General features: G+C 48.5%; 1 protein-coding gene across 1 annotated transcript; it reads right to left on the bottom strand.

The window, feature by feature from the left end:
- Nucleotides 1–19,709: 19,709 nt before the first annotated feature.
- Nucleotides 19,710–25,465, bottom strand: LOC147683587 (uncharacterized). The gene is made up of 6 exons (XM_086942551.1): nt 25,332–25,465; nt 20,817–20,906; nt 20,569–20,716; nt 20,164–20,465; nt 19,833–20,040; nt 19,710–19,721 (listed from the first exon to the last, which is right to left on the bottom strand). Exons 1-6 carry the CDS (start codon nt 25,463–25,465, stop codon nt 19,710–19,712), a joined length of 894 nt encoding a protein of 297 aa, XP_086798677.1.
- Between the last annotated feature and the right edge of the window lie 1,206 nt (nt 25,466–26,671).

The raw sequence follows: 26,671 nt of genomic DNA, 5'->3' as shown, positions 1-26,671 counted from the left end.
GAGGCCCTGGGCATCATAGACATCTGGCGGCATCTACATGCCGAAGACACTCAATACACCTATTACTCAGCCGTACATAATAGCCTATCCCGTATAGACTACTTTCTAGCCCTGGGGTTGGGACTGGGAATGGTGGACAGAGTGGACATTCTACCCAGGGGCATCTCAGACCACTCCCCGATTGCGCTGTCGCTTACCACCAGGGAAAGAAAATGTGCTAGGCTCTACCCAATTTACCCAAATTTCTTAAAAGTCCCGAAGATTCGGAAGAAATTTAAACTAGCGACAACACAATATTTTGCTGAAAATACGGGGACGGTGACATCACCATCAATCCTGTGGGAGGCATACAAAACAGTCCTCCGGGGGGGCGGCCACAGCAGCCATAATGGGACACAAACGAGACTCCCGGAAGGAGCTCGCGGAACTGGAACTAGCACTCAATACAGCCAACACTGCACACATGGAGAACCCCTCCCCGGCCACGACACACGCACTCATGATTCGGCAACAGCAGTACCAGGCCCATCTTAAGACGACGGAGAAGGGTTACATCGCGAACACTAAACATAGAATATATGACGTGGGTGACAAAGCGGGTAAAATGCTGGCATGGTTGGATAAGAGGGAGAATGGAGCGAGAGGCATTCAAAGACTACACACGGAGGGAGGACAGACACTAACACACCCAGAGGAAATAGTTTGCGCCTTGGCTCAGCATTTTCAAACTATATATACCCCAGACCGCATAGTCACAAAGCAAACGGCAGCAGCAACACTGGCTGACATTGCCGTTCCCAGCATTACACAGGAAGATATGCTAGCCCTGGAAGTAGACCCAACGGAAGAGGAAATTCAACTGGCAATTCAGGCATTACAGTCTGGTAAGGCACTGGGTCTGAATGGGATACCCGTGGAATGGTACAAGTCCATGGCTCCGGAGCTCAGTACCCCGCTGCTGGCCATGTATTTGGAAAGCAGGGACAAGGCAGAACTGCCGATAGACCAACGCACGGCCACGATTGTGGCAATACCTAAGCCGGGGAAACCCCCGACTGAATGTGCCTCATATCGACCGATATCATTACTTAATATTGAGGCCAAGATATTGGCTAAGCTTCTGGCCACCCGTTTGCAACCGCACCTCAGTACCCTGATCCACTCTGACCAGTCAGGCTTTATGCTACACAGAAGCACGGCGCTGAATCTCCGGAGAGTTCATGGAGTGATGGCTCGTGCACACCTCCTCTCGGAGAGGGCTGTGATTCTCTCCCTCGACGCTAAAATGGCGTTTGACCTCGTCGAATGGGAATATCTCTTCATGGTCCTTGAGCATATGGGATTCGGACCGAAATATATAGCCTGGATACGACTGCTCTATACGAAGCCAGTCGCACAAGTGGTGGCTAATGGCCACATATCGCCGAGGTTCCAGTTAGGCAGGGGAACTAGACAGGGTTGCCCCCTGTCGCCTTTGCTCTTTGCGCTGGTGCTAGAGCCCCTGGCAGTTCAAATCAGGGCTACACCCTTATTTGCGGGCATTAAATGGGATGAGGGATGGGAGGACAAAATCTCTCTATACGCCGACGACATGCTCATCTACATGAGGGCACCTGACGCCGGCATCCCAGCCCTGCTAGAACTCTGTAACACGCACGGACGCTCATCGGGCTACACCCTGAATTGGTCAAAATCTGTCGTGTATACTCTGAAAGGCCCGGCACCGAGGTTGCGGGATGACTGTCCCCTGATTACGTCAACAACCTCCTTCAAATACCTGGGAATTGTCATCACGAGCGGGGAAACTGACTTCTTTGCCAGTAACTTAAAGCGCCCTATAGATCGCCTACGGGCGGACGTTAAACACTGGGCGACCCTGCCCCTGACTCTACTAGGAAGGGCGGCATTATACAAAATGATGGCACTCCCAAGGCTCCTCTATGTCTTAGAAAACACCCCACATCTGGTGCCACCGCGATACTTCCAGCAGATTGTGGCGCTGGTCTCTACACTGCTCTGGAATACTGGCCCGACACGTATAGCGTACGACAAATTGGTTAAAAGCTGGTATGGGGGGGGAATAGCACTCCCTAATATTCAGCTGTATTACTGGGCGGCCCAGCTTAAAGTAATAAATTATTGGATACACACCCCGAGAGGAGACCCGGCCTATCGGGCGGACTGGTCGCAGCTTGGAACGGACTGCATGCTGTCAGTGCTATACAATAAACCGCAACTTAAAACTCTAATCGGTCCGACCAGACACACGGCGACCCTATGGCACATGGCGCAGGCTCGCCTGGGATGGGCAGGAAGATTCACCAAAATGACACCATTATGGGACACAAAATCATTGGGAAATCTCAGGGGCTGTGAGGGTTTTGAACGGTGGGACTCCATAGGCATTTCTACAGTGGGGGACCTCTGGGACAATGGCACTGTAATACCGTTTCCACGCCTACAGCAGCAATATAACCTTGGGCCCACGGAAACATTCCGCTATGTACAAATTAGACACGCACTACTTCGAGCGATTCCTGCGGATACTACTCTGCCGGACTCCTCTCTGTTAGAAGATAGGCTACTAACAGAATTTGTGATCCAAAGCGCGACCTCACTCACATATAAAAAACTGATCAATAATGTGAAGGACCCCACACTGAAACTTAAAGAAAGGTGGGAGGGAGAAATAGGCGAGGCGGATGAAACTGAGTAGAATGAGGCGCTGGCCTCCCCAAGAGAGGTTGGAATCTCGAGTAAATTCAGACTGGTGCAACTAAAAATGTTACACCGTATCTACTACACCAGAACGCTACTTCATAAAATACAGAGAGCACCACATCCCTTTTGCTTGAGAGGCTGCGGGGAGGAGGGGACATTATTTCATACACTATGGGAATGTCCACAAATACAAGAATTCAGGAGGCAGAGAATGCGCACGATCTCCCAAGCACTTAAAATTTCCGTGTTGCCGGAACCGCGCAAGTGCCTCTTAAACATCTGGGACCCCAATGATCTGGGTAGATATGAACTGATTTGGGCAACACTGGCCATGACAGTGGCCAAGCGGGATATAGCGCAGAAGTGGGGCGCACCAGAACTACCCACTGCGAGTAGATGGGCTAAAAACATGGATATCCTGATGGTCACAGAAAGGGCAGTATACACCCTACGTGCGGCGCCTCGAAAGTGGAACAAGATATGGGTAGCATGGAATGTATATAGGGGTGAGATCTGTGACCCGTTGCCAGAAGGGGAAGACCTGGACTCGGATGGGGAAGAGGAATGAAAGAATGGAAGGGGGGTGATAACCCTGGCGAAACAAACACACAATGGCTTTTGCGCTAACCTGGCTATGTGACGGTGAAAACACTAGGGAAATGGCTGATTGGAGAGGTGGGTGGGAACACATTGGCAATGATGACACCGATTTGAGGGGGGGGGTTGTTTGTTTATTCTATAATATAAAAGCAATATTACTGTTGAATAAAACACGAAGGGGGGAACAATATTACAACATAGTACATAAGACTAGAACGTACGAAAATGTATCTAAGAGTCCTCAAAGGTCTAATACATCACGATCTGAGCTCCTAACATGAATACTGCTACCTATGAAGAGATAACTGTACGGAATGTAACCAAGACCACTTGAATGTATGTTACTATGTGAACAATATTCCTTCCTGTCAATAAAGTTTAAAAAAAAAAAAAGTTGTTCATAGCATCGGAATGTCCTCACTACTTTATAGTGGGAGCCTGTACCTGAATATAATTTCTGTCAAGAAAGAAGTAATATGGATCGCATTATGTTGGTCATGATAGTTAATAAAAGACTGACTGACTGACTCAAACTCTACTAAATCCTGCTTTATTTCCTGGGGCTAGCAATGTACCATTCGAGGGAATTGCTGCCTTTGAGGCTGAAATGCACCATCTCACTTATGAAAAATAGTGTTATATTCTCACAGAAGGAAGCTCATCTAACCTCTTCTCCTGCACTCTGTATGCTGGACTCTGATACTCAAGATGGATTGTTGTTCAGGATAATCTGTCTTTGTACCTCCACCCCACTTTCAAAAAGGACACAGTGCTTTGACTTGTTCAGATTCCTTTACCATTCCCCCTCCTTTATGGCTGGCAGTCATGAATACAGATAGTAACCTACTGCATAACTTCTGATATCTCATCCTCCTGTGTGGTCAGCTTCCACAAGGACAAATGGTCCAGGGGTGTCTGACATCATAAAGCTAAAGCAAGAAGTTGTCTGACATGAGGTGCCATTCTGTTACCTAGCAGTCTGACATCATAAGGCTAAAGCAAGATGCTTTCTGACTAGAGGGCCACTCTGTTGTATAGCAGCTGACATCATTAAGATAAAGGAAGATGTTGTCTGACATGAGAGCCACTATGTTGCCTAACAAGGAGTAGGATACATTAATCTTGGTAATGATATGAGTTGCAGGGTAGACAGGATGCCCAACTGAAAGATGAGATGGTAAAATGAAAGAAATTAGGACTTTATTTAGACTTATACATTTGTATGAACGGAAGTTTGAGCATACGAGTCTCGACCTCACCATTTCTGAACTGGTAGAATTTGGCTAAAGAGAAAATGGAAGTGATGCTATTCATAGTTTCTATTATTCCCGTTAACTGTAGCATAACCCTTCATCTCTCAAATTATCAGCTGGCTTAATTGCTAATGGTGTACCATATCCTAACACAAAGGAAGTGAGAAGGGTGCGCTGGCACTTGGTTGGCAAAAAGATATATGTCCTAATGTACGTGCTACAATTGCTTAGAGTGTTGCAAATGAGGCAAGGGAATGCAGAGAAGTATTGGAGGGTATAAACACAAATTGAGATTTGATTTTTTTTTATTAAACTGTTGATTTTCACAATAAAACCGGCTCCATTGTATTGATGTGGTACCTTTTGTAAAAATCAAAACCTTTTGTATTGCTTATCCTAAATGTACTAACAGTGGACTTTTCCATCTGCAGATTATACTGAATGACCAGCAGTGGCAGTGTTTCACAGCAGAGTTTCTCTGAATTGCCGAGACTGAAGCAAAAAAAAAAAAAAAGGAAGTCTTCTCGCATACTGCATCATTTTACCAATTTATGCGGTAAGTAAAACTCCCAATCATTCTTTTAGGCATAAAAAAGTTGTTCATAGCATCGGAATGGCCTCACTACTTTATAGTGGGAGCCTGTGCCTGAATATAATTTCTGTCAAGAAAGAAGTAATATGGATCGCATTATGTTGGTCATGATAGTTAATAAAAGACTGACTGACTGACTGACTCAAACTCTTCTAAATCCTGCTTTATATCCTGGGGCTAGCAATGTACCATTCGAGGGAATTGCTGCCTTTGAGGCTGAAATGCACCATCTCCCTTATGAAAAATAGTGTTACATTCTCACAGAAGGAAGCTCATCTGACCTCTTCTCCTGCACTCTGTATGCTGGACTCTGATACTCAAGATGGATTGTTGTTAAGGATAATCTGTCTTTGTACCTCCACCCCACTTTCAAAAAGGACACAGTGCTTTGACTTGTTCAGATTCCTTTACCATTCCCCCTCCTTTATGGCTGGCAGTCATGAATACAGATAGTAACCTACTGCATAACTTCTGATATCTCATCCTCCTGTGTGGTCAGCTTCCACAAGGACTATTGGTCCAGGGGTGTCTGACATCATAAAGCTAAAGCAAGAAGTTGTCTGACTAGAGGGCCACTCTGTTGCGTAGCAGCTGACATTATTAAGGTAAAGGAAGATGTTGTCTGACATGAGTCACTCTGTTGCCTAAGAAGGAGTAGGATACATTAATCTTGATAATGATATGAGTTGCAGGGTAGACAGGATGCCCAAATGAAAGATGAGATGGTAAAGTGAAAGAAATTAGGACTTTATTTAGACTTATACATGTGTATGAACGGAAGTTTGAGCATACGAGTCTCGACCTCATCATTGCTGAACTGGTAGGATTTTGGACAAATTGAGATTTGATTTTTTTATTAAACTGTTGATTTTCACAATAAAACAGACTCCATAGTTTTGCTCTGGTTACCCTTTATAAAATTCAAAACTTTTGGTATTGCTTATCCTAAATGTACTAACAGTGGACTTTTCCATCTGCAGATTATACTGAATGACCAGCAGTGGCAGTGTTTCACAGCAGAGATTCTCTGAATTGCCGAGATTGAAGCAATAAAAAAAAAGGAAGTCTTCTGGCATACTGCATCATTTTACCAATTTATGTGGTAAGTAAAATTGTATTGTATTGTATTGTATTTGTATCGCGCAACTGTCACCCTACGGGTATCCTGGTGCCCAAACAGGAAGTAGTCAGATGGAACAACAATACACTGGCTGTCATGACATGTAAAACAGCCGCCAGTTCCATTAAATGGAGTTAAGGGGATTAAACTTTGGCAAACAGCCATGTTTTCAGACTCTTTCTAAACTCAAGCAGGGTGTCAATTTGCCTGATGTTCTGGGGAAGCTCGTTCCACATCTTAGATGCGGAGGTGCAGAAGGCTCTGCCTCCCATCCTCGATCTCCTGATCCTGGTGGTTGCTGCCAAACCCAGGCTAGAGGAACGCAGGGACCTGGTAGGCTTATACCAGTTGAGCCTTTCCTGTAAAGGAATAGGTCCCGTGTTGTACAGGGCTCTATACACAATACATAAGGACTTAAAAGCGACTCTACTCCCGATTGACAGCCAGTGTAGATCTCTGAGCGCCAGCGTAGTGGAGGAGCTGCGAGGTCTTTTAAGTGCCTGCTTGGCCGCTATGGACTGGACTCTCTGGAGCCCCTGTAAGATGTATAAGCGGGCCCCTAGATATAGGGAGTTACAGTAGTCCAGTCTGGCCAGGATCACACTCCTAACCACTAGCGGTCTAGACTCATCAGGCAGAAGGGGCAAAATCTGTCTGAGCGCTTTGAGCAATCCAAAGCAGACACTGATGGTTTTATTGGCCTGAGAGGTCATTTGGAGATCCGCATCAAACATTACCCCTAAATTACGCACGGTCTTGACTGGGATGTAAGGATCATCTCCCGGCGCAAGCCTGATCTCGTAGGAAGGTTGCTGACCCAGTTTGGCTGACGAGCAATAGACTACCTCGGTCTTACTCTCGTTAAATTGGAGGAAGTTTACTTTCAGCCATCTGGAGACCCTGCTCATGCATTTCTGAAAGGTCTCCATTGTCACCGCCTGTCGTCCTTCTAAGGAGAACACCAGTAGGGTGTCGTCAGCGTAATTTATCAAATCTATTCCATAAGATTTGATCATGGGGATCAAAGGTTGCAAATAGATATTAAAAAGAATAGGCTGATCGAGGAGCCCTGAGGTACTCCATGACTGACTGGGGACTTGGAAGATGAAAAGGGTGCTAGTCACCATCTGTTGTCTGCCTGTCAGGTAGGATTGTATCCACCTCAGGGCCTTGCCCTTCATGCCCAGTTTTTCCAGCCTACTTAGCAGAACTGCATGGCTAACCGTATCGAATGCGGCTGACATGTCCAACAGCACCAAGACTGAGGAATTGCCAATGTCGGCTCGCATTCGAAGGTTGTCCAACATGGTTGCCAATGCAGTTTCTGTTCCGTGGCCTGGGCGGAAGCCAAATTGGTCCTTGTCCAGTAGACAATTGTCTTCCAAATATCCTGACAGGGATCTGCTGACCAGCCTTTCCACGATTTTTATCGGGTAGGGCAGGAGGGATATGGGCCTGAAGTGTGCCGGAATAGTAGGGTCCAGCAAAGGCTTTTTTAACAGGGGAGTAACCACTGCCTGTTTCCATGCTTCCGGCACTGTGCCTTCCTCAAGGGATTGGCGATAAAACTCCAAATCATTCTTTTAGGCATAAAAAAGTTGTTCATAGCATCGGAATGGCCTCAATACTTTATAGTGGGAGCCTGTGCCTGAATATAATTTCTGTCAAGAAAGAAGTAATATGGATCGCATTATGTTGGTCATGATAGTTAATAAAAGACTGACTGACTGACTCAAACTCTACTAAATCCTGCTTTATATCCTGGGGCTAGCAATGTACCATTCGAGGGAATTGCTGCCTTTGAGGCTGAAATGCACCATCTCACTTATGAAAAATAGTGTTACATTCTCACAGAAGGAAGCTCATCTAACCTCTTCTCCTGCACTCTGTATGCTGGACTCTGATACTCAAGCTGGATTGTTGTTAAGGATAATCTGTCTTTGTACCTCCACCCCACTTTCAAAAAGGACACAGTGCTTTGACTTGTTCAGATTCCTTTACCATTCCCCCTCCTTTATGGCTGGCAGTCATGAATACAGATAGTAACCTACTGCATAACTATTGATATCTCATCCTCCTGTGTGGTCAGATTCCACAAGGACAATTGGTCCAGGGGTGTCTGACATCATAAAGCTAAAGCAAGATGCTTTCTGACTAGAGGGCCACTCTGTTGTATAGCAGCTGACATCATTAAGGTAAAGGAAGATGTTGTCTGACATGAGTCACTCTGTTGCCTAAGAAGGAGTAGGATACATTAATCTTGGTAATGATATGAATTGCAGGGTAGACAGGATGCCCAACTGAAAGATGAGATGGTAAAATGAAAGAAATTAGGACTTTATTTAGACTTATACATTTGTATGAGCGGAAGTTTGAGCATAAGAGTCTCGACCTCACCATTGCTGAACTGGTAGGATTTGGCTAAACAGAAAATGGAAGTGATGCTATTCATAGTTTCTATTATTCCCGTTAACTGTAGCATAACCCTTCATCTCTCAAATTATCAGCTGGCTTAATTGCTAATGGTGTACCATATCCTAACACAAAGGAAGTGAGAAGGGTACCTAGCACTTGGCTGGCAAAAAGATATATGTCCTAATGCACGTACTACAATTGCTTAGAGAGTATTGCAAATGAGGCAAGGGTATGCAGAGAAGTATTGGAGGTTATAAACACAAATTGAGATTTGATTTTTTATTAAACTGTTGATTTTCACAATAAAACAGACTCCATTGTATTGATCTGGTTACCTTTTATAAAAATCAAAACCTTTTGTATTGCTTATCCTAAATGTACTAACAGTGGACTTTTCCATCTGCAGATTATACTGAATGACCAGCAGTGGCAGTGTTTCACACCAGAGTTTCTCTGAATTGCTGAGACTGAAGCAAAAAAAAAACCAAAAAGGAAGTCTTCTGGCATACTGCATCATTTTACCAATTTATGTGGTAAGTAAAACTCCCAATCATTCTTTTAGGCATTAAAATGTTGTTCATAGCATCGGCATGGCCTCACTACTTTATAGTGGGAGCCTGTGCCTGAATATAATTTCTGTCAAGAAAGAAGTAATATGGATCACATTATGTCGGTCATGATAGTTAATAAAAGACTGACTGACGCAAGCTCTACTAAATCCTGCTTTATATCCCGGTGCTAGCAATGTACCATTCAAGGGAATTGCTGCCTTTGAGGCTGAAATGCACCATCTCACTTATGAAAAATAGTGTTACATTCTCACAGAAGGAAGCTCATCTAACCTCAACAGCTTGACTCACATTAAGCTGCATAAACAAATTAAAAAACACCTCATTTTTCACTTTTTTATGGCACATTTTCTTATTACGCGTACGCTAAAAGCTGCATAGGTGTAACAAGTCTATTTCAATGAGGATTTTAAAAATAAAACATGATTTAAAATGCTTTTTCATCTATTTTTCAATTGTGGCTCATTATAGACATGCTAAGGATTAATATGATGCATTATGAGCACAATAGCATAAAAACTCACTTGATTATAAACAAAAATAGTTTCTATTGGGTGACCATACTGGCCGATTTTAAATCTCCGGCCATCTGGAGTCAATGTTACATTTATGTACTTTCTCTACATCCTAGAGGCATGTAATTTGGCATCCTGCAGTGGGATATTCTATAGAATGTGTTGCATTTGCAAATGAAGCTCTATCTAGTATGGATCATGAATTATAACACAAAATACGGGAAAGATTTGAAAATAATTGAGATTTTTTTATTTAAAGCATGCATTTAAACAATGAACGATTCTCACCACTTCTAAGCATGGCACAGGCATGAAAATGAGGCAGTGGCATGACGTTAGCTGTATGCTGCACTTGGAATTATGGATCCAGATTGTATGGTTTTTGAATTATGGGCCAAAACGTAAGGCATACTTTTTCAAACATGTGACATAATTGAAAAACATCATACATTCAACTTCACATTTCGACCAGTTCCCAATATGCCACATACATGATACTTCACATGGGTATGTAGAACAAGGCTAGGAACAATTTATAATATATATAGATTGTGAGTTATAGCAGAAAGCGTAAAGTGTTTTTACAACATAATTGGAAGTGAAAAAGAAAAACCTACCTGAAGGTTACATTTGATTTGTACCTTGTCCCTATAAGCCACAAACATCAGAGTTGCCATTGTATGGTGTACATGTCCTAGCTACATTCTGCAAATTAAATTAAGTCAGTACCTCATACGCTTCCAGAATTATAGTGCATAACATAGTCTGTAGTATATCCTATCCATTTCAATTGGGTGAACAGATGGCCGCAAATTGAAAATTGCCTCGTATGGATTCAAATTGCATTGTATGTACCTTGTGTGTAAGCCACATGCATTTAAAATGGCACAATCTAGTAGGGTATGCTATAGAATGTGGCGCAGTTGGAAATCAAGCTCTATCTAGTATGGATCATGATTGATTATACATGACACAGTCCACGTCCTCTCCCCGACGGCCTGCTCTGGGCCCAGTCCATCGGCCAGCCGCTCTGCAAAAGGCCCAGGACTGGGTTCCGTTCTGCCCGGGGAGCTTTCCCTCGCTCAGCTGGGTTCAGGAGCTCCGGCCGGGGCCCCTGAGGGCCCGGAGAGGGCAGCCTCCCCATCCCGGGCTTCGTCCTCTGTCCTGCTGCATGGCAGGGTGCCCGGGACGGGGTTTGGAGGGCCCAGGGAGGCGTCCCATGCGCCACCGGGCTTGGGAGCCCCGGTTGGGTCCAGGGGCCCATCAACCAGGCCCGCCGCACTGCCAAAGGCCCAGGACGGGGGTTCCGTTGTGCCCGGGGAGCCTGCCCTTCTTGTCAAGGGATATTGCCATACCATATACTCTTAAGTGCATTATGAACCTCACAGTCCTCACAATGCTGGGACTGAAAGGACTCCTAGCTGATCTCCCAAGCCTTCACAGAGGGCTCCCGCCTGCCCTTGTGGGGCTCTGGGGCTGCAGGGCTCCGGGGCTGCAGGGCTCAAGGGTTGGCGGGCTGCAATGCTCTTGGGTTGCAGGGCTCGGGGGCTCCAGGGCTCGGGGGCTCCAGGGCTCGGGGGCTCCAGGGCTCGGGGGCTCCAGGGCTCGGGGGCTCCAGGGCTCGGGGGCTCCAGGGCTCGGGGGCTCCAGGGCTCTGGGGCTCCAGGGCTCTGGGGTTGTAGGGTTCGGGGGCTCCGGGGCTGCAAGGCTCCAGGGTGGCAGGGCTCGGGGCTCCCAGGCTCCAGGGCTGCAGGGCTGCAGGGCTCCAGGGCTCCAGGTCTCGGCGGGAGAGGAGGGGGGCTCCAGGGCTCCGGGCTGCAGGGGTTGTAGGGCTCGGGGGCTCCAGGGCTCCGGGGCTACAAGGCTCCGGGGCTGCAGGGATCCAGGGCTCAGAGGGCTCAGGGGGCTCCAGGGCTCAGGGGTCTGCAGGGCTCTGGGTCTGCAGGGCTCTGGGTCTGCAGGGCTCTGGGTCTGCAGGGCTCTGGGTCTGCAGGGCTCTGGGTCTGCAGGGCTCTGGGTCTGCAGGGCTCTGGGTCTGCAGGGCTCTGGGTCTGCAGGGCTCTGGGTCTGCAGGGCTCTGGGTCTGCAGGGCTCTGGGTCTGCAGGGCTCTGGGTCTGCAGGGCTCTGGGTCTGCAGGGCTCTGGGTCTGTAGGGCTCTGGGTCTGTAGGGCTCTGGGTCTGTAGGGCTCTGGGTCTGTAGGGCTCTGGGTTGTAGGGCTCTGGGTCTGCAGGGCTCTGGGTCTGCAGGGCTCTGGGTCTGCAGGGCTCTGGGTCTGCAGGGCTCTGGGTCTGCAGGGCTCTGGGTCTGCAGGGCTCTGGGTCTGCAGGGCTCTGGGTCTGCAGGGCTCTGGGTCTGCAGGGCTCTGGGTCTGCAGGGCTCTGGGTCTGCAGGGCTCTGGGTCTGCAGGGCTCTGGGTCTGCAGGGCTCTGGGTCTGCAGGGCTCTGGGTCTGCAGGGCTCTGGGTCTGCAGGGCTCCGGGGCTGCAGGGCTCCGGGGCAGCAGGGCTCCAAGGCTCGAGGCTCGGGCCTCTGGGGCTGCAAGACTCCGGGGTTGCAGGGCTCAGAGGATCCAGGTCTCCGGTGCTGCAGGGCTCGGGGTCTGTAGGGCTCCGGGCTCAGAGGATCCAGGTCTCCGGGGCTGCAGGGCTCCGGGTCTGTAGGGCTCGAGGGGCTGCAGGGCTCCGTGGCTGCAGGGCACTGGGGCTCCAGGTCTTCAGGGCCCCGGGGATGCAGGGCTCGGGGGATACAGGGCTCGGGGTCTGCAGGGAAGGACTGCCCAGGGGGACTGCCCGGGGGGGGGCTCCAGGGCTGCAGGGCTCAGGCTGCAGGGCTCCGGGGTTGTAGGGCTTGGGGGCTTAAGGGCTCTGGGGCTGCAGGGCTCTGGGGCTGCAGGGCTCTGGGGCTGGAGGGCTCTGGGGCTGGAGGGCTCTGGGGCTGGAGGGCTCTGGGGCTGGAGGGCTCTGGGGCTGGAGGGCTCTGGGACTGGAGGGCTCTGGGACTGGAGGGCTCTGGGGCTGGAGGGCTCTGGGGCTGGAGGGCTCTGGGGCTGGAGGGCTCTGGGGCTGGAGGGCTCTGGGGCTGGAGGGCTCTGGGTCTGCAGGGCTCTGGGTCTGCAGGGCTCTGGGTCTGCAGGGCCCCCGGGGATACAGGGCTCGGGGGCTACAGGGCTCGGGGGCTGCAGGGCTCGGGGGCTGCAGGGCTCAGAGGGCCTCTGAAACCCCATGCTGAGCCTCAGGCACTGGGAGGACCATTGGACCTCTCAGGCCTGGACGCTCGGGGAAGGCCTGCCCAGGACCCACGGCCTGCCGGGTGGAGATAAAGCCCCGGGCCCGGTCTCTGCTTCCGAGCCCTAGCTCCGGACGGGAGTGCCTCCCAGGGCTCGGGTGCTGCAGGGTTCGGGTGCTGCAGGGCTCGGGTGCTGCAGGGCTCGGGTGCTGCAGGGCTCGGGGGCTGCAGGGCTCGGGGGCTGCAGGGCTCGGGGGCTGCAGGGCTCGGGGGCTGCAGGGCTCGGGGGCTGCAGGGCTCGGGGGCTGCAGGGCTCGGGGGCTGCAGGGCTCGGGGGCTGCAGGGCTCGGGGGCTGCAGGGCTCGGGGGCTGCAGGGCTCGGGGGCTGCAGGGCTCTGGGGCTACGGGTCTGCAGGCCTCGGGGATGCAGGGCTCTGGGGCTACGGGTCTGCAGGCCTCGGGGATGCAGGGCTCCGGGGCTACAGGGCTCAGAGGTCTGGAGGGCCCGGGGAGGCGTCCCATGCGCCACCGGGCTTGGGAGCCCCGGTTGGGTCCAAGGGCCCGTCCGGGCCCCTGGTCAGGTGTCACGGCCCGGGGCCCATCAACCCGGCCTGCCGCAGTGCCAAAGGCCCAGGCCAGGGGTTCCGTTGTGCCTCGGGAGCCTGCCCTTCTTGTCAAGGTGTTGGCAGGCCCCAGGTGGGGTTCCCATCGAAGCCAACATGGCGGGGGCCCAGCTGGAGGCCCAGTCCTCTGGTCCCCCATTCTCCAGCGCCAGCTCATCTTTTTCGGCCCCGGTGCCCCGTTCATGGCTTCCCCTCTGGGAGTCAGACTGCACCGTTGGGAGAAAAAAACATTGCCAGGCACTCGGCAATATTCCTATCTGAAGTATTCAGGCGACCGGCCTGCTTTGAACACTCTAATGTTTTCAAAGTAAATGCTTCGGATCCCTAGGACATTCATCAAGGTGGCGCCGAGAGGCAGGGGCTGGGACAGGCGGTAGCTCACCTCACAACGGACCAGCCAGATCGATCCGGGGTTGCAGGTCTCAGGGGGCTCCAGGCCTCCGGGGCTGGGGGGCTCTGAAACCCCATGCTGGGCCTCAGGCACTGGGAGGACCACCGGACCTTTCGGGCCCGGATGCCTGGGGAAGGACTGCCCGGGACCCACGGCCTGCCGGGTGGAGATCAAGACCCGGGCCCGGTCGTTGCATCCGAACCCTAGCCCCGGTCGGGGAGAGCATTCCAGGGCTCGGGGGCTGCAGGGCTCGGGGGCTGCAGGGCTCGGGGGCTGCAGGGATCCGGGGCTGCAGGGATCCGGGTCTGCAGGGCTTCGGGGGGGCTGCAGGGCTCCGGGTCTGCAGGACTCAGGGTCTGCAGGTCTCAGGGCTGCAGGGCCCCAGGGATGAAGGGCTCGGGGGTTACAGAGCTTGGGGCTGCAGGGCTCAGGGGGGCTCTCAAACACCATGCTGGGCTTCAGGCACTGGGAGAACCACCGGACCTCTCGAGCCCGGACGCCCGGGGAAGGACTAACCGGGACCCACGGCATGCTGAGTGGAGATCAATTCCCGGGCCCGGTCCCCGCTTCCGAACCCTAGCACTGGACGGAGATAGCCTCCAAGGGCTCGGGGTCTGTAGGGCTACGGGCTGCAGGGCTCTGGGGCTGCAGGGCTTGGAGGCTGCAGGGCTCCGGGTCTGCAGGGCTTCGGGGGGCTGCAGGGCTTTGGGGGGCTGCAGGGCTTTGGGGGGCTGCAGGGTTCCGGGTCTGCAGGGTTCCGGGTCTGAAGGGCTCCAGGTCTGCAGGACTCAGGTTCTGCAGGGGTCGGGGTCTGCAGGGCTCCGGGGCTGCAGGGCTCCGGGGCTCTAGGGCTCCGGGGCTACGGGTCTGCAGGGCCCCGGGGATGGAGGGCTCGGGGGGCTACAGGGCTCAGGGCTGCAGGGCTCTGGGGTTGCAGGGCTTGGGGGCTCCGGGGCTGCAGGGCTCTGGGGTTGCAGGGCTTGGGGGCGCCGGGGCTGCAGGGCTCCAGGGCTCCAGGGCTCGGGTGGTCCAGGTCTCCGGGGCTGCAGGCCTCCAGGTCTGTAGGACTTCGTGGCTGCAGGGCTTCGGGGCTGCAGGGCTCGGGGGGCTGCAGGGCTCCAGGGCTGCAGGGCACTGGGGATCCGGGTCTGCAGGGATCGTGGTCTGCAGGGCCCTGGGAATGCAAGGCTCGGGGCTACAGGGCTCGGGGCTACAGGGCTCGGGGCTACAGGGCTCGGGGCTACAGGGCTCGGGGCTACAGGGCTCGGGGCTACAGGGCTCGGGGCTACAGGGCTCTGGGGCTGCAGGGCTCTGGGGCTGCAGGGCTCTGGGGCTGCTACAGGGCTCTGGGGCGGCTACAGGGCTCTGGGGCGGCTACAGGGCTCTGGGGCGGCTACAGGGCTCTGGGGCGGCTACAGGGCTCTGGGGCGGCTACAGGGCTCTGGGGCGGCTACAGGGCTCTGGGGCGGCTACAGGGCTCTGGGGCGGCTACAGGGCTCTGGGGCGGCTACAGGGCTCTGGGGCGGCTACAGGGCTCGGGGCGGCTACAGGGCTCGGGGGCTCCAGGGCTCAGGGGGACTCTGAAACCCCATGCTGAGCCTCAGGCACTGGGAGGACCATCGGACCGCTCAGGCCCGGACGCTCAGGGAAGGACTGCCCAGGACCCACGGCCTGCCAGGAGGAGATAAAGCCCCGGGCCTGGTCTCTGCTTCCGAGCCCTAGCCCCAGATGGGAGTGCCTCGCAGGGCTCCGGGGCTGCAGGGCTCTGGGGCTGCAGGGCTCTGGGGCTGCAGGGCTCTGGGGCTGCAGGGCTCTGGGGCTGCAGGGCTCTGGGGCTGCAGGGCTCCGGGGCTGCAGGGCTCGGGGGCTCCGGGGCTCCAGGATGCTTGTTTCCGGTCCAGGGAAGACATAGCTTAGCAGTTCGGGCTGGTCTGTTCCCATGAAGCCCATCATCAGACTGATTTGCATATGGCCATGTCTGAACTGGGGTGGTGGAGTGAGCTAAAGAATGGTAATGGATTAAACCAAGATCAGTTGACTGGGGGTGAGTTTTTGATTTGCTCAAACGCTCCGTCCATCATCCCCTATGTAATCATGAGCATGGACACTCCATCTAAGATATACCTAGTGGACACCATTAGGCTCCATGGTGTCTACACTAACAAAGAACAAACTAGGCAAAACATACTACAACTGCATGACCTACACACTGTCGGTGCCTTGTATCCTCAGGTTTGGGACGATACTCAAAATGGTCCAACTCTCGTACAGTACAGAGACCGGGATACTGTTCTGTGCAGGGCGAAGGACCAGCAAGAAACAATGTAAAAGGACAATGCTGTCTCGTTCTGCCCCGGCTTCACCTTGACTGTACAGGCTACCAGAAGAGAGATTGTGCCAGTGAAAATAATGCTCCAGAAACAGGACATTAAGTATTTCATGCTCTAACCCGCAAAACTTTGCATTTTCAATTCTGGCAAAACAACATACTTTACCAACCTTAAACTAGCAGCCAAATTTGCCCAGAACATACGACCAGTCAAGATCCCCTCACGTGTGGAGCGACATGCAGAAGAAGGTGAACACCTCAGTAAAAATGACAAAATACTTGGCTGAACTGAGCTGATATAATGATTACTGTTTCTCAAGACTGTTTAACTCATCCTTTTGTTATGATGTTCTCACCCTCTCAGGATTTTCCCTAATTGATTTGTCCTGTCTGTGAGAAGTTAGCCTGGCATATGTAGTGGGCACTTTGCACCAGTCTAAACAACCCTTATGGTGATGGTTGTAAAGACAACCTTATAGACCAGCTATCCTAGTGGTAGCATGTGTGAAAGCAGTCTTAGGCTAAACTTCACAATGCATGTAAAGCTTGCAGTTTTACAATATGTAACCCCTTGATTATCAAATGAAAGGACACCACAAAAGGCATATATCAAACATAGATGTACTTATTACTAACATAACCCCTCTGATCTCTTTGAGACCAGAGTTTGAGATACAGCACAAGTTAGTCAATTAGCATAGTATAAGTTGCACAAATCTATGGAGACCTGTAAAAAGATGCTGCAGGTGACCTGGAATATTTTGTGAGAATTAGTTTAAGCTATCCAGGGGGAACATGTCCTTTGTGGGCTCTGGTTGACAAGGAGTAGTCATACTTGATTTCGCATTTGATCATAATCGTTTCCAATGCCACAAACAAAATAGAATAGCTATATGTGTCACCTGTGGGAACTGTCTCTAGCACTGGCTTCACATTGCCTTTTTTTTTTAGAAGTTGATAGCAATCTACCAGGCGTTTCGATTTCAGGGTGGCATGTACATGGACTTATGGTGGCATCCAAGCAGTATTTATCCTCATTATGTGTAAAAAATATTAAGTGATTAATTTCCTTCTTATGAAGTTCTTCCATTTTCTTTAGTCCTTCAGCCACAGTAATTAGTTTGCCATGAAAGTCACACACAACCTCTCCTTTTTGAAAAATGCGGTCTGTGATGACCGTCATTGTCCTTTCTTGATTAATTACTGAGACTCCGCACCACCGTTGGCGCTGCACACTCTACCGAATGTGCTTATCCATCATCGGTGATGTGGCTTCTGACATTGGCTTCCAGCTGTCTATTACATCTTGTATTTCCGGGACATTTGTCGTCCATGTCATTTTGGAATAAAACTTCTTGACCATCTTTTCGGCCGGTAGCCTTCGTGAAAAATGGTCTGTGATTTAAACAAACAAAATAAAATGAATAATGCTTTCTACAATGGATATTTTTAAATACATTTCAGCAAATCTGAATATTCACTTACTCATGGTTTTCTCCTTTCTCATAAGTTGCTGCTTAACACGCCAGTTAAGATACACCCGACGTTCGTGAATCCCAGAGATTTCAGGTTTTTTTTTTTTGGGTGGCTCCCCATTAAGAGTTACTGGAAACATATTTTCAATGTGTATAAGCATATCATCCCCATCGTCTGCATTAACTTTGGAATTAAACTTCTCACTCTTATGTGCCCTTTAAATATACAGAAAAAAAATATTGAAATTATGGCAATAGCAGATCACAATAGTGCTGTGTAATATAAAGAGAACGATTTCAATAGAGATCATTTGCAGGTTTAGTTAATTTAGATTTGCAAAATGCAAGAAAACTTTTAACCCCTTGCATGCTTGTGACGGAACCTTTCCGTCACAAGCCTCGGGTGAGCTGTGTTAGTGACGGAACGGTTCCGTCACAGCCCGCTCAGCGCACCTGCGCGGCGCTGATTTTGCGCCTGCGTGGCGCGTTCCATTGAGCGGCCTCGTTCGTGACGGAACCGTTCCGTCACAAGCACAGCTCACCCGCGAGCCGTGATGGAGCGGTTCCGTCACAAGCACTGGACCGCCGCGCGACCACCCCATCCCCTTAGCGCTGCGGCGGAATAGCCGCCGCAGCGAAGGGGTTACATTTTAGTAACTGAATTCTGAAACAGCATCTTACAGAATATATATGTAAATTAAAGAACAGAAAAAGTAAAACCTTATCTAAAAAGTGTTCATACATTTATGACATAGAGAATTATATTTAATAAACAAAAGAAAACATATTACATTACATACCTTTGATGTTGCTCTTTAGGGAGGGCTGCAAAATGCACATTAGACTTTTGTTTCAAGTCTCTGTAAATGAACACAAACAGTATTAATGGCTAGTTATTGTTTGAAATAAAGGTCTAATTATAACAATTATTTGTCATTGAAGTCTAATGATTATAGTATTGCAACTGTGTTTTCTATAAGTCAAAGAGAGAACAAAAGCAATGATTGTTTTCTCACCGTGGTGTTTCCTGTGTAAGCTTATTCAGCAGTTTTGCTGCAGCACAGATATTTTTTGCCCTCATCATTCTGTAGTGCTTTTCTGCAGTCGATGTAGAATGCGCCATATAATCAGCCACAAGGCTTTTTTCCGCGTCGGAGCAGTCTTTTTTTGTTGCTGTCTAGAAAACACGTCTCGCTTGCTGGCTTGTGATTGAAGGGACACCGTATCTGTAAGAATTATTTACATGCGACACCTGTTCGACTTTCTATGCATATTTATTTCAAGGATTTATTTGGCTCGTGAGCTGATACCATTTTCTACAGAGGTAATACTAAAGCCATCTATTTGGATGCCAAATTAACCACAATCCCTATTCAATTTATAGACAAACATCAGCCATTCGGAGCATATGAACTTAAAAGTATGCAGCCATCACTGCAATAATACCTTTCATGAAATCGGTGGAGATCATTAGATGGATTATATATTGCTCCTCCAGTGGAAGATATGAAAAATGTATCTGTTGAAGCAGTCTTCCTCTTCCTTAACATATCAGGCCTGATCGTTGTGAGATATTGCTCAAACCACTGCAAGTAAAGAGAGAAACTAATATGAATTCATATTAAAATATTACAGATTGTGAATACTTCAGTCACAGATGCATTTTTAAAGGTCAATACGAATTGAACTGTCTATACACACCTGTTCTTCTTCACGGCTTAAACAAAATGATGCAATCTGCTGAGCTGCCGTCTTGTGTTCTTTGACTGCAACAATTGCATAATAGTTGCCGTCCTCATCATGGTATGAACTTCGTTCTTCCCATTATTTAACCTGCTTAATTGTGAGATATTTACAATAATTACAGTGTTTGTAATTCTTTAAAAGTCCTTCTTTTAAGAGATACAAAAATTAACCATTGAGCATGGTCATGCAGAGAAAGAAGGAAGGCTCTGATGCTACGTTGATGGATCCTAGTAATTGTTTTCATTTTGTTACCATACCTGAAAATTCTTCACAACACCAGGTCTTTGTACATGTTTTAGGAGCAATAGTGCCTCTAAGTAGTATAAAACCAGTAGTGTATCCTGCATAGAGAATTTCTGCTTGTTGGCGAGTTTTTCGATGACTTCAAGGAATTCCTCCTTTGCTTTCACCAAGATACGTAAGCAGTTTCCAGGAGTTATTTTTTCTGCAGTAAACTCCATGTACCTAAGACATATGTGGAAAGTCATGATAAGTGTCAGAGAGAAAATTTGAATCTACAGTTATAGGAAATGTTACTGTTTATTTTCATCTGATGGCTATTGTACTTAACAAATCATAAACTTTTACCTTCTGTGCGTTACTTCTTTAGAAATGCCTCTACTAATTTTTTTCTGCATATCTTTCATTACGCCGAGAAAATGCTGAGCGGCTGTATATAGGTCAAGTTCACTCTCTCTTAAATCTGTAGCAACAGAAAGGTAATAGACAAAACGCTTTAGATTTTTCATGTAGTTGACAATTGTCTGCTGGGCCAGGCCTGATGTTTTTAGCTGATTGAAAAACTCGCGTGCCCGAGGGATGTTCTTAATGAAATCCATAGTTGGTTCTTCTGGATTGTAGAAAAATAGGAATCTTGCTACATTTTCCAGCTTTAATTAAAAAAATACAGATAACAGTTATTATATAATTTGCTGAAAATCATGATTAATAGTATTCGCAGTAGAAACAGCTATAATAGTAAGAGTATATTACCTCTTGCTTGAAGTTGCAAACAGAGAGATCCTCTTTCAAATAGTTCCGCAAACCAACTAAAAGTTGGCAATCCAAGGAATGCTTCCGGTAAAGTCCCATGTCACTAAGCTTCTTGCGTATGGATGTCTGCCATGATTTTCCTTTTGGGCTGTTGAATTGAATGGTGAAACGTTTTAGAAAACAGTTTAAGATTAAATAGTTAACCAAGATGCAGGTAATGCAAACAGATAGTGGTTATTTAAACTTACGGTTGATATAATTCAGATTCTTTCTCAGTTCCTTCTTCCTCATCTATCTGAAGGTCAGCATCCATTTCTTCTTCTGATGTCACAGCAAGTCTTAAAAGAAAGGGTTATATTTGAGCCTTAAAAAGGGAGTGGACAAATATACAAGGTAATAAAAAACACAGGTTTCCTTACACAGTTGCAACAATATGCATGGATAGAATGAAGACCCACCCCCCAAAATTAAAATCATCTGTTAGTGAAATAGAGGATATATAACAATTGATAATGTATAAAGAGCTAACAATTATAGCAAACTAACAATAATTACCGAAAGATTGTTTACTTACATAACAACTGGATCAACAGGCTTTCCAACAACGAAACAACCATTTGTTTCCAACATTTTTATAAAAGGTATCTGGGCCTCTTCATTGATAAGAAGCTTGAGATTTTTATAATTGCAGATCCTTCCCTTCGCAAGATGGTCAATCATGGATGATCTAGCTTCTTTGACTGTTTTTCTAATCTCTGCATGAAGCAAAGCACTCCTGAAAACTATAGACCAGTGAAGTGGCAACTGCAAACTGTTTTTAAAACACTTCACGCAAACAAGAGGAATGCGATTGACTTTGCTGGGAAGAAAAAAAAAAGTTGCACATTTAGAATAGCAATTTTTTTTAAAGCAGAATGACATGAAATATACTGCAATTAAAAGTAAAAGACTATGTATAAACACATAGAAATAATGAAAGATATAAAAAGAATTAAGGAAAACCATATATCTGTAAAACATTTTATTGTTGACAGGCAGGTTGAACTTTGGATATGATCTGGCTCTCTGATGGCTATGTCATTATAAGCATCAAGTGTGACCTTATCCTAATCCTTCAGCTCAGGGTTTCAGGACCTAACATGACAGGCAGTTTGCACCAGGCTGAAGGAAAGGTAGGCTCATTTAGGTCAAGGAGCCACCTGCAAACACACATGACCTTTGAAGCAAGAGGTTGTATTCAGTGCAGTTCTTTTTCGCCAGTTTGTACATATTAGGAATACAGTAGACATGCAATTTGAAACACTTGGACAGCTGTACCAGTTTCCAGGTTAAATGTAGCAAAACAAAATAAAACACAAATTCAATATAGTCAAATATAAATCTTTGCAAAAGCAACCCATGCACATAGACTGACCTCAGAGGGGTATCCATTCCAAAGGTTTTAAAGAAGAAAGTTATCTGGCTAGCAATAAACAATCTTGACCACCAATATCCACCTGTACTCAGCGGAGCTCAAGCACAGGATGCTAGTGGGAAGATGCCCTGCTACTTAAACAGATAGTTAGGGGGGGGGGACATTACCTGCAATGATTCCATTGGCTAAAGTAGAGTAGTATTACACCTCCCTAGTGTTAACCCCTCCCTACAGAAAGGTGTAGCCAATAGAATCAATGGAAGCAGGTCTCCACCCACCTGGCAGTCTGCAAAAATGCCAGGCTTAGTCTACACTAAATTTTATTACTTCCACAGCTCTGAACAGTTTGGTGCTTCCCAGATATCCACGATCCTTTCTTGCAGCATGGATTCTTCTATGGGGTAAGTGTATGAAACGTTGCTCCCATAATTAAAATATGAGAAAGGAAATTATTGTTATGGTGCTCCTTGAAGACTTACATTTCCAGAATGTATTTCAGCTGATTTGCGAGGTAGACTGCATTCGGGAACCTTGCACGCTCACATGTGCAATTTTCAGTGTGCGTGGGTGTACCGTCGGGGCCTGTGAAGTGCAGGCCCTGTGGGTACCATTTGTGACTTTGGCACGGTCCCCACAGGGTGGATGAGAGTGTGTGCCCCAACAGGGCTGGTGGTGAAACTGCCTGTCCGGTGCTTGGCCCCAAGATATGCGCTTGCAGGCGCGAGGGTGCGGGCCTTGAAAAGGTTGGTTGGAGTGGCTTTAACTCGGTGTGAGGACAGGAACATGGGGGCACCTGGAATGTCTGCCCTGCTTATCGCCTGCCGCTGACACATGCTGTGAAAGGAGACATGCAATCTCTGCATTGATGCGCAAACAGTACCAACATATATAACATCCTACAGGCCCATCGGGGGCTTGTGTGTGCCTGTGGCTCATGCAGGGCTGTCAGGTATGTGTGTGTTAGATATGGCCAGATTACCTGTATGCGTGGTGGATGGCATTCGGGAGCTTTGCACGCTCACCTGTGCAAGTTTTGTGAGCAGCGCAGGCCCTCTGGGTACCATTTGTGACTTCTGCACACTCCACACAGGGTGGACAAGATTGTGTGCCCCAAAAGACCAGTCAGGTGCAGTGAGTACACCCCTGGTGCCCTGTATACATGACCATGCGTGTCACAGGCGCGTCCATGTGGGTTGCGAGAGATCTTGTATGTATGTATTTGTTTGTAGAAAGTAGAATCACATCTCCACACATGACTCAGGGACCTCCCCACACATGACTCGGGGACCTCCCCACACATGACTCAGGGACACCACCACACCACTAAGGGACACCACCACACCACTAAGGGACACCACCACACCACTAAGAGACACCTCCACACCACTCAGGGACACCGCCACATCACTCAGGGACACCGCCACATCACTCAGGGACACCGCCACATCACTCAGGGACACCGCCACATCACTCAGGGAAACCACCACATCACTCAGGGAAACCACCACATCACTCAGAGACACCACCACAACACTCAGGGACAGACCTGAACGGACAGATACGGCCAGATTACCTGTATGCGTGGTGGGAGGGAGACAGAGACGGAGGGAGACAGAGGGTGGAAGATAGAGGGATAGAGCGAAAGGGAGGAAGAAAGAAAAAACTGAAAAAGTGTGGGAAGGAAAAAAGGCACCCCACAGTAGCAACACCAAGGGGGGACAACTGACTGATACTCACCAGAAAACCCCATTTCTCATCATCGGTTACCTTTTTTCCAAAAATAAAGGGAAGGGAAAATGTGTGTGCAATATAAAAAAGACATGACACCAATACAACATAATAATAATAATAATAATAATAATAATAATAATAATAATAATAAAGGATTTTATAAAGCGCCTGGTGACGCCATCTCGGCGTGTCCCCGCGCTGTGGAGAGAGAAGCAGGGGAAAGTGAGCGACCTAAAGGGTGAAAAGGTGCGTTTTTAGGAGTCTTCTAAATAAGGTCTCTGTCTCAGCCAGTCTAATATGCAGAGGAAGAAGGTTCCAGTTCCTGGCCGCGAGCGCACGAAAGGAGCGCCCTCCCATTCTTGCTTTGTTTATCCGGGGGGCACACAGAAGCCCGGTACCCTTGGAGCGCAGTTCTCTGTTGGGCATATAGGGGATTGCGAGATCCTTCAGATATTCAGGGGCTACCTGAGAGGTAATCCTGTAACATATAAGGAGCGCTTTAAACAAGATTCTCTTTTTTATAGGGAGCCAGTGAAGAGCCACTAGTGTAGGCTTGGAGGCCGCTCTTCTGGGAAGCCTGAGGACCAGACGGGCCACCGTGTTCTGGAGAACCTGAAGTTTTTTAATGTTCTTCTCAGTGGTTCCTAAGAGAAGAACATTACCGTAATCAATACGGGAGGTAACCAGAGCTTGAGTCATCGTGCGTCTGGCCTCTAAAGGAAGGAGGTCCAGGGTGCGATTTAAGATCTTCAATACACCAAAGCACTTTCCTGCTAGCTTCTGGACGTGGCTGTCATAGGAGAGTCTGGGATCAACCCATACACCCAGGTTCTTTGCTTCCTTGCACGGGGAAGGCATAGGACCTAGACAGGAAGGCCACCAGTCCAGGGTCCAACTGGCCGAGTTACCCCCAATCACCAACACCTCAGTTTTTGAACCATTGAGCTTGAGGCAGTGTTGGTTCATCCAGCCTGCAAGCTCCTGCATGCATGTTTTGAAATTGGCAGCAGCCAAGGTGGGTGTCTGGGATAGGGAGATGAGGAGTTTGGTATCGTCGGCATAAGATACTATTTTTATGCCGTACGATTGAACCACCTCCGCCAATGGGGCCATATAAAGGTTGAACAAGGTGGGGCTCAGGGCAGAGCCCTGAGGCACCCCCTGTTCTAGAGCAATGCTGTCTGAAAGGGAATTGCCTCTCTGAACCTGGAATAATAAGAAACTAATGACCCATAAAATGAAATACATCACACAAATAAAACAAAAAACGAAACCAATGAAACATAAAATGAAAGAGAACCTAGATGTGATTCTACTTGCTACAAACAAATACACACATACAAGATCTCTCGCAACCCATTGGGACTGCACTGCGCCTGTGACACGCATGGTCATATATACAGGGGACCAGGGGTGTACTCACTGCACACACACTCATTGCGCCTGTTTGTGTCCTACAGGCCCTAGATACGGCCAGATTACCTGTATGCGTGGTGGACGGCATCGGGGCCTCGTGTGCGCCGGCGGCTCATGCAGCGTTGTCAGGAATGTGTGTGATAGATACGGCCAGATTACCTGTATGCGTGGTGGACGGCATTCGGGAGCCTTGCACGCTCACCTGTGCAAGTTTTGTGCCCTGCTTTTCGCCCACAGCTGCCCCCCACTCGTAGTTAGTTCGCACCTAATGATGATCTTGGTAAAGAGCGCTCGGATTTCTGGCCTGCTTTTCGCCCGCAGCTGCCCCCCACTCATGGTTAGTTCGCACCTAATGATGATCTTGGTAAAGAGCGCTCGGATTTCTGGCCTGCTTATCGCTCGCAGCGACCCCCCACTCGTGGTTAGTTCGCACCTAATGATGACCTTGGTAAAGATCGCTCGGATTTCTGACCTGCTTTTCGCCCGCAGCTGCCCCCCACACGGCGTTAGTTCGCACCTAATGATGACCGCGCCCTAAGCAGCTGCTCCCCGACACTTAATTAGCACGTACATAATGATGACGTTAGGAGAAGAGCGCACGTTTCGCCCGCAGCTGCTCCTCCAAACGTGGTTAGAACAGGTGTATCGTTGAAGGAAGAGGCTTGTGTGCAAATCTATGGAGACCTGTCAAAAGATGCTGCAGGTGACCTGGAATATTTTGTGAGAATTAGTTTAAGCTATCCAGGGGGAACATGTCCTTTGTGGGCTCTGGTTGACAAGGAGTAGTCATACTTGATTTCGCATTTGATCATAATCGTTTCCAATGCCACAAACAAAATAGAATAGCTATATGTGTCACCTGTGGGAACTGTCTCTAGCACTGGCTTCACATTGCCTTTGTTTTTTTAGAAGTTGATAGCAATCTACCAGGTGTTTCAATTTCAGGGTGGCATGTACATGGACTTATGGTGGCATCCAAGCAGTATGTATCCTCATTATGTGTAAAAAATAATGTGATTCATTTCCTTCTTATGAAGTTCTTCCATTTTCTTTAGTCCTTCAGCCACAGTACTTAGTTTGCCATGAAAGTCACACACAACCTCTCCTTTTTGAAAAATGCGGTCTGTGATGACCGTCATTGTCCTTTCTTGATTAATTACAGAGACTCTGCACCACCGTTGGCGCTGCACACTCTACCGAATGTGCTTATCCATCATCGGTGATGTGGCTTCTGACATTGGCTTCCAGCTGTCTATTACATCTTGTATTTCCGGGACATTTGTCGTCCATGTCATTTTGGAATAAAACTTCTTGACCATCTTTTCGGTCGGTAGCCTTCGTGGAAAATGGTCTGTGATTTAAACAAACAAAATAAAATGAATAATGCTTTCTACAATGGATATTTGTAAATACATTTCAGCAAATCTGAATATTCACTTACTCATGGTTTTCTCCTTTCTCATAAGTTGCTGCTTAACACGCCAGTTAAGATACACCCGACGTTCGTGAATCCCAGAGATTTCAGTTTTTTGTTTTTTTTTG

Source organism: Lissotriton vulgaris, chromosome 11, assembly GCF_964263255.1.
Source record: "Lissotriton vulgaris chromosome 11, aLisVul1.2, whole genome shotgun sequence".
NCBI lineage: Eukaryota > Metazoa > Chordata > Amphibia > Caudata > Salamandridae > Lissotriton > Lissotriton vulgaris.
The sequence above is the reverse complement of the archived record's forward strand: the minus strand, read 5'-3'. Positions and strand labels throughout refer to the sequence as shown.

Coding starts and splice junctions, on each gene's coding strand:
- LOC147683587 (XM_086942551.1), bottom strand. CDS start 25,465: ATGAGTGGGGGGCAGCTGCGGGCGAAAAGCAGGCCAGAAATCCGAGCG. Junction 20,466..20,568: donor TTTGCAACTTCAAGCAAGAG/GTAATATACTCT, acceptor TTTTAATTAAAG/CTGGAAAATGTAGCAAGATT. Junction 20,041..20,163: donor AAAGAAGTAACGCACAGAAG/GTAAAAGTTTAT, acceptor CATATGTCTTAG/GTACATGGAGTTTACTGCAG.